At 34.0% G+C, this 8923-nt stretch overlaps 1 protein-coding gene across 1 annotated transcript; it reads left to right on the plus strand.

The window, feature by feature from the left end:
• Nucleotides 1–5297: 5297 nt before the first annotated feature.
• HELRODRAFT_163984 (hypothetical protein) lies at nt 5298–6570 on the plus strand (the record flags this gene model as incomplete). The annotated part of the gene is made up of 3 exons (XM_009029057.1): nt 5298–5432; nt 5650–6123; nt 6247–6570. The coding sequence occupies 3 exons, from the start codon at nt 5298–5300 to the stop codon at nt 6568–6570; spliced, it is 933 nt and encodes a 310-aa protein (XP_009027305.1).
• Between the last annotated feature and the right edge of the window lie 2353 nt (nt 6571–8923).

An 8923-nucleotide genomic window follows, 5' to 3' on the forward strand; every position in this document is an offset into this window, starting at 1 on the left:
TATTTATTTAACTTATTGCGACTTCATATTATTAATCATTATTAAATTTCATGATAATAACTTATTATTAAATCAACTTTTCTTTAAATTTCTTACCAGGTATTTATTCACACCAAGCAATGAAGTTGTAACACACGCTATATTATCTACACCACACCTATTCAATTCGAAAGATTGCAAGCGCATGCATATTTATTTCTACATGGTTATATATTACACGAATATGACTATTACACGCAAACAAAAACATTATTACATGTCTACCGAAATATTCAAACATAACAACATTTATCCAGGCATTCGAGTGCCGTTATCATTTTTGTTCCTACTCAGAATAATTTTACTTGTGAACAATTCATCATTTTGACTTTTATTATATCACACAAAGTGTTCATCTATTGCTTGCATGCACAAAACCCCATACGACAAAAAAAGAAACAACCACACACACACACACACACACACACACACACACACACACACACACACACACACACACACACACATACGCACACACGCACACACACACGCACACACACATACACTCACAACACACACGCACGCACGCACGCACGCACGCTCACAAACAAATATACACACACATTCATTACTCTACTCACTTTTTCTGGCATTATCTTTTCAAAATTTGACATTTATTGCTGCAGATAATATCAAACCGTCTCAAAGACAAATAGACAGACAGACAGTCAGTCAGACAGACAGACAGACAGACAGACAGACAGCAGCAAACAGTTTGGCACTTTTTCACTTTTAAAAGTTGTAATTTTATCAAATGGTTTGTTTCCAATTTACACTCAATTTAAAAAATTTGAATAAAGGAGAAAAAAGTTATTTAAAATTTGATTGCTCAAAATAAACTGCAAACTTCATGAATGAATAAAGCTGAATTTCAACAGCGTTAGAAACCAGACACTTGTAAACAGAAATAAGGTAAGATAAAAAGAAATAAACAAAGCGATTAATCCAACCAATTCACATGTGCAATTTGAATAGAAACAAATAAACAAAGCGATTAATCTAACATGGCAATGGATGGATAACAGAAACAAGCTGAATTATAACGCATTGAATTGTGTTTATTTGAAATACTCCATGTAATTTTAAAAGCCAATTTACTAAAAATAACATTTTTTTTCTGTTTATAATGTATAACTACTTTTCCCGTAAATCATTTTTAACTGCCAGTTACATATCTATATAGGCTGAAGTTGTACGTTCAAAAACACGGTATATGTTGTATGCTGTTTGCTATGTGCTGCAATAAATGTCAATCATCGTAACTAATAACAAAACGAAACAAACTTCATAACAGCATTCACACAGTGGAACGAGTAACTCTTTCTCTCTCTCTCTCCTCTCTCTCTCTCTCTCTCCTCTCTCTGTTTCTCTCTCTCAATACACACAATATAAATAATCAATACTAATATCTATTCAGTAGAATCTATACTATATATACATATATACTTATACATATATGTATGTATATATATATACAATATTTGAAAAAATCTACCGAATTTTTAGCTTTTGAAAGTTTACGATTGAGCTTTTCATTATTCCTAACAGTAATTATATAATTATTATCCAATTTATTAAACTATTCTCTTTGCTTGTTGATTTGCGGTTTTCTTTGGTTAATGAAAATCGCTTCAGCAATTCTTAGATGGTTGTGGTTTTGAAAGAGGCTGCAAAGCAACTAAAAGAGAATAAAAACGCTGTTGTTCAACGAACAGACAAGTCCAACCTATTTGTAATACTGGACAAAAACAAATATTACGCCAAGTTGAGTAAAATCCTAAACGACCACACAAGATTTTACACGAAAGATATTGGTAAACAATACTAGTATAATATACTGTATACGGTAAAAAGAACTATAACCATCGAAGAATTGCTGAAGCGATTTTTATTGACTAAAGAAAACCGCAAATCGACAAGCTGCAAAGAATAGCAACAGCATTACCAGCCAGAAGAATATTATTGACAGACATTTACAAGCAAAGAGAATGAACAGAACAAAGATTTAATAAATGGACTGAACCAAGATATAACAAACGGACAAAGAAAAGCAGAATTAAAACACTATGCACAGGACAAAGAATTGTAAAACCTTGAAATATAAGCGCTAATGATGAGGAAAATCGAAATGTGGCTTATAGGTTTCACCGTGAACACCAACGATTTCCTTATTAATTTTAATAAATTGGATAATAATTATAAAATTACTGTTAGAAATATTGAAAAGCTCAATTGTAAACTTTCAAAAGCTAAAAATTCTATATATTTTATCAAATAGAGCCATCTACAAAACTGGAATAAAGACAAAATAAATTCATGAAAACACATCGACGACATTATCACGAACCTCTCCCCCTTTACCAGATGAAAAGTTCCGCAACAACATCAACAAACTTATGAAATCCTTTAAACAGGATGTTAGAACCACAAAACACATTTCACAACAGATAGAGACCATAAAAGATAGAATCCAACAGATTTCTATAGAGAAAAATACCATGCAAATATTGAAGCCCACGCGGAATCCATCATTAATAAAGACAAAATAAACAAAAAGATAAGCAATAGCAAGATCAGGAATATCATACAACAATCCCTACAGACCCTGACACAGAATACTACCACCACCAACCCGTACCTACTACCATCCCGGAGACTGTTACAACCCCCATTAAACCCCACTCATCACCTAAATCCAACCCTACCTCTAACCCAAACCCCCACTTTCCAGAGCTACACCTTCCTCACACCCTTCACACTCCGGACAACCACTCCCATACCCAACAACGCCACTCGCCCAGGATCTATCTCACACACAAGAGAAATAGATTTTGAAAATCTAATAAAAAAAAGGTCCAAAAACTTAAGAAAATAGAATAAAACAGGAACTAACAGTTTAAAGAAATGAAAAAATTGTTTGGTATCTGGCTAGCCAGATCTTTATCAAAAACTCGAATCAAAAACTCAAACGAATGGATAAGAAACTCTACCAACACACCGGAAAGATGAATAAAACCAGGACGACACCAATACTGAACAACAACAACAGAAATCAACTACCCAGCAGGAAGCTATAACCAAACAAACAAGACCCACGGACAATATCACTCTACCCCAGGGACCAATACTTAGGACTACGCGCAACAATGTTCCAAAAACTAACTTCTATCTCAATTTTTCTGATAAAAATGTACGAACACATTGCACATAATAATAACAAAATCATCAATTCATACTCAATCAAAACACACTCCAAAAATAACACAGACCAACCTTCTCACAAAGGCTTAGCCTTAATACCTGCACTCCGTTGCACACACACACCTCCGACTATGAAATGTGCATTAACAAGGTAATAAAAAAAATTCCTAAACAACAAAAGATTGAGACAAAAGACCTATTCCAAGCATTCAACCCAGTGGAGACCACAACTTTTATTACCCCTAGGAAAATCAGCACAAAGGAACCTCCTATCCTGCAACCACACAACACTGAAACCATCATCAAACTCAGACAGACCTTCAAAAAATTTATAGAACACCATACACTCACTGAAGAAGATTAACCTAATTGATCAAAACCGGTTTAGGTTATTGTATATTACTGTTAATAATTTTATGATTTTTCCATAATAAAATTTGTAGAAAAATATATTACTACCTCTTTGGCATTTATCAAACGTGTTGCTGATAGTATAGAATTCACTGTGTACCCACTGGTTGCTATCTTTCGGGGATAATCGACTCTAACCTCATACACACAGGCACAAACGCACACACACACACACAAATACACACAAACACATACATACACATACACGCACTGTCACAAAAGATTTTTGGCTGCTTCAGTATATTTCATAAATTTTTTCTTAGTTAAGGCTTTATTGTAGCATGCTTATGAATTTGTAATCAAATCTCTAAGATATAGTATAGTATATATTATATATATATATATAAGCGTCATATCTTTAAAATATATTCACTCACTATTGTCATCACAACATGGTCTTCGTATTATCACCATATCATTGAATAATTATATTAAAATCGTTATCAGCTAATTTCATACTATGATCATCAGACTTTATCATGACACGTTACTTTCATCGTCATCATTATTATTACAGTGTTAATTTCATCATCGTTATTTTAGGACAACATTTCTACGTGCAATCATCACACGAAAAACATAATCAGTCGTGCTACCGATCTAATTGTTGAAACCCCCTTGTTAAGATATTAAATTAACTTCTGTTGAAAACATCTTTTTAACTCTATATTCCTGATTTATTAAATTATTATTTTAATTTAATTGATCCGTAACACATCTTTGTACCAATTATTTAAAACATATTCAGAAAACTTTAACGGATAGGGGAGCAAAATTAAATTTGTGTTATTGTGGCCAAGTTTTTTTGGCTTGTCACCAATTTTTGGTCGATTTTTACATAAAACGTTGATTTTTTTGATTAGAAACTGAGTTTTACTGACTTTTCATAGAAAAACTACTCACAACTGGACATCGACCCCCGGCCCTTCCAAATCCGCTACTAATGCCTTCTTTATATCATTATTATTTGCTTGCATATGCCATACTATGCAATTACATATTTTTTTCCGTATGATAATAAAATATAATAAATCTTTTCCGTCGAAACATTTCCCTTTGCTAGCCTTAATAGCTTCCGAAATAATAAGTATTTTTTTTTATTCTCAAAACTGCTTAATTTCTTGCAACTTAATTGTAAGATAACAGACAACACAAAAGAATTTTCTGAAATTCTTAATCAAGCGGTTTTCATTGAATGTTTATTGAAACATAATTTTGTGTACAAATACAAATGTTAGAGTATGTTACACGTTTTTCACCAAGGAAATAGCATGAAAGTTCTTCGAGTTAAATATTGACATTTTGCTCATATACATATTTTTGTTTCACTTCATTCTTCTCTGGTCCGATCGTCTCAATAAATATTTTAAAATAAATAATTGTCCAAATTGTTGCAGAAATATAAAGATACTCCATAAACTCTATTGAAAATTGAAAATTTTTGTTTTGCACGCGCGTCTTTTTCTTTTAAAAATGGCACGAAATTTGTGGTTGTGCATTATGTACTATACAAGTACAGATTTTACTTGAAAAGTATTTTTTTAAATATGTGATCAAACTTTAGTGTGCATTACATGTGAGTACATTATACGCGAAGACTTATGTTTTATTTTTTGAACAATATATTATGAAATTAATTACAGAAGATGGATGGAACAAATGATGTTGATGAGTTTGAAAAATATTTCCAAAAAGCCTCAACTCAGATGACTAATGTTCAGTTAGAAGAAATAGAAAGCAACATACAACGAAGAGGTAGTCTTCCTGAATCACAAAAAAAAGTAAAAAGCAATTTCAATTTTTCAATTTCTTTTTCACAATAAATATTTTCACAAAATTATAGTTATAAATTTTAATTATCAAGTGCTTAAAATAATAAAATCATTAATAATTCATTATAATAATAATTATTATTTTGAATTTGCGCCATAAAATTTTCTTAATAATAAATTCAATTATTCAAATTAACATTGAAAGCTAAATTCAATTCATTGACAGTCTAAAAAAAAGTCGAAAAACAAACACAGTTCAAGCATCAAGTTGATGGAATCGGATTTGCAGCCTTCTTCAGCCTACAACGAATACTTGAGTGTGTCCAGCAGACAAACGCGAACTTCCATTTCTAACCCAAGTGATGCGCATACTCTTCTGTTGAGGCCAACCAACCAACAAACAAATCAATCCCTATCGGCTTCGAACAGTCGTTCAAATTTATTCACAAGAAGAAGTTCGCAGTCGAAGCTTCAGCAGAGTGAATTTTTGGCGGTTGCTGACACGCAGCACTATCGAAGGGCTAGTCTTACTCCCGAAGAACAAACAGAAAACAAACTTGAAGAAATAAAAAAAGTCCAAAAAGACGGAGGTTTAATTGTGAGATCGTTTCTTACTTCTCCAAAAGGGTTGGTAAACAGAGGCGACTCTTTCAAGAAGCAGTCGGATAAAAGGGAATCCCTCGGTGTAAATACAAAACAGGTTAAAAAACAAATAAAAACGTGCAAATTAACGTAAAACAGTTAACTTTTGATTTGTTGCAATAAAAATACTAGTATATGTAAATATTCTGCAGTGAAAAACATTTAAAATTCTTCATTTCAGGATGGCTCAAAAATACTGCCTCGTAGATTTTCTGATGTGGGGAAGAGAGCATCCATCCCCGTAGCCACATCAGCAACAATTTCTGACCTCATCAACGCCAACGTTATGTCTTCCTCGAACGACGACGAGGCAATCAGTTTGGAGCCGAGAACATCAATAAGCTGTGAACCAACAGCTGGGCGATTTAGTCAACGACATCAATTTGTTGCACGTCCTTCCATAGAAATCACAAAATGCTATCTCCCTGATGAACCACACACGCCAGAAATGATGACTGATGATTCGACAAAAAACACATTTTCATTCTCGAAAACAAGTTGTTAATTGTTTTTTTTTAGTTATATTGTAAGTTTGTAGTAATGTATTTAAAAACGAAACAAAATTATTGAGTAGCACAAAACACGAACTTACACCCTACACACATATACACAACACACACACTCACGCACACACACACGTGCACATATATACATATTACTTTTAATAACTAAAGAAGTTCTAGTATTTAAAAAAGAGCTACACTGAGATCAACAACTATAGACCAATTTCTCTCATAGGATTTTTTAAAGCCATGGATGAAATTATTTATAGAAGATTGCCAGTTTTCTACACAAGTATAACATAACTTCATCAAATCGGTATGGATTTTTAAAACATATTTGACAGAATTTGACGTTTTAGATTTTACTAGTCACATCCCTGGTAACATTGAAAATAGCAAATTGACGTTGGGTTAGGTTCAACGGACCCTTTGATTTTGTTGCATAAAATGTCCAGCTGGTTATGTATCGAGAAAAAAACATTATGTTGATTTGAATGGTTTTAAGTTAAAATTATGCCTGATGGTGAAGGTATTCCATAAGATTCAATTCTAAAATCACTGTTGCTCTTTATGCTAACGATATGGCACATCCATTTAGAATCTTAAACTATCACTAACAAAAAAAATGCAGTTTTATCTTTAATTTATGCGTTAAAAACAAAACGAACTTGTCATGGATAGAGAATACTATCTACATTCCGGGCAAACATGACTTGTAAAGTTTCAAAAAATTTGGGAATTACCAATCGAAACAGAAAATATTATAGTCTTGATATACGATACTCTCATACAACCATATTATTCCTACTGTAAAATAATTTGGAAAACACTTCAGATTCTCGTATGCAAATAATCAAAAAAAAACACAAAAGCATTATCAATCAATCTTCGTTTTGCGTCCAGAGACCCGGTTTCCCAAGGTAGGACGTTGTTTTCTTTGCCATCAACTTTTTGCGCCAAAATAGACGATCAGTTGTATCCATTTCATTTAAATTTAGAGCTTTCATGTTTTGCTCGATTGTTTGCGACCAGGACTTCTTTGGACGGCCTTTGGGACGTGTGCCAGATACTTCAACATCTGCAAGAGAAGTTATGGCACTGTTTCCACTTCGTTTGACATGACCAAACCACCGCAGCACGATGCAGGATTTTGGTAGATTTGATGTGGTCCTTCAGACTAATTCGTTGCATCCATCGGAGCATTTTTATGTCGGTTCGTTGAAATTGTTGAAATTGTTGTTCCAGTTTGGTTGTCATTGGCCATGTTTCTGCACCATATAACAATATAACACTGCTGACACTTGATTGAATTGTTACCTACACCAGCTTTACAAACTGAACAGGGCCATCGTCCAGTAGCTGTGGAAAGCAATGAACACCAGTGTTCATTGCTTTGGTTTTGCTGATGTTGACTTTGAATCCATGATCGGCAAGTCTGGTGTTCCAATCTTCAAACATCTGTGCTGCATTCTGCTCAGACGTGGCTGTTAAAACGATATCATCAGCATATACTAGATTCCAAATGTCACCAGTGCGTATCGGTTTTGTGATTTCTTCCATCACAGTTATAAATAACAGTAGACTGAGAATCGAGCCTTGGTGAACTCCAACGCCGATGTCAAATGTATCTGTGTTTCCAACCGTTGTCTTGACAAGAGTCTTAGTATTCGTATACATTTCCATCACAAGTCGAACAAGATATTCTGGAATGAGTTGTCGACGTAGGCTCCACCTGATTGCTTCACGGGGAACTTGATCAAATGCTTTTTCAAGGTCTACAAAAATGTGTGATAGTTGTTGATTCTTTGCGAGGTACTTATCTTGCAGTTGCCGAAGGATGTGAATTGCATCAATTGTTGATTTCCCCGCTAGAAAACCAAATTGATAATTTCCGATTGTGATGCACGACGTTAATCTTCTCTCAGTGATTTTTTCGACAATTTTCAGGGAGTGTTCTAACAGACGTATACCCCGATATGATGAACAGTTTAATGGATCACCTTTGCCTTTGTATAGCGGGACTGTCATGCTATAGTTCCATTCAGTCGGCATTGAGCAATTTCTCCAGATTTCACGGCAAAGTTGTAGTAACGTTTGGATACCTGCTGTACCAGATGCTTTGATAATGTCATTTGTGAGTCCAGAGGGCCCTGCTGCCTTTCCATCCTTCATAGCTTTCAGAGCTTCTGTAAGCTCCTCTAAAGTGATGTCTGGAATCGGACCTTCGATGGGTGGAGCGTCAAAGTTAACATTGATGGGATTTGTTTCGTTTAACAAACGATTGAAGTATTCTCTCCATTGTAGCTTGATCTCATCTTGTTCAAGAACCATCTCATTTTTGTCGTTTTTGATACA

Source organism: Helobdella robusta (genome assembly GCF_000326865.2).
Source record: "Helobdella robusta unplaced genomic scaffold HELROscaffold_6, whole genome shotgun sequence".
NCBI lineage: Eukaryota > Metazoa > Annelida > Clitellata > Rhynchobdellida > Glossiphoniidae > Helobdella > Helobdella robusta.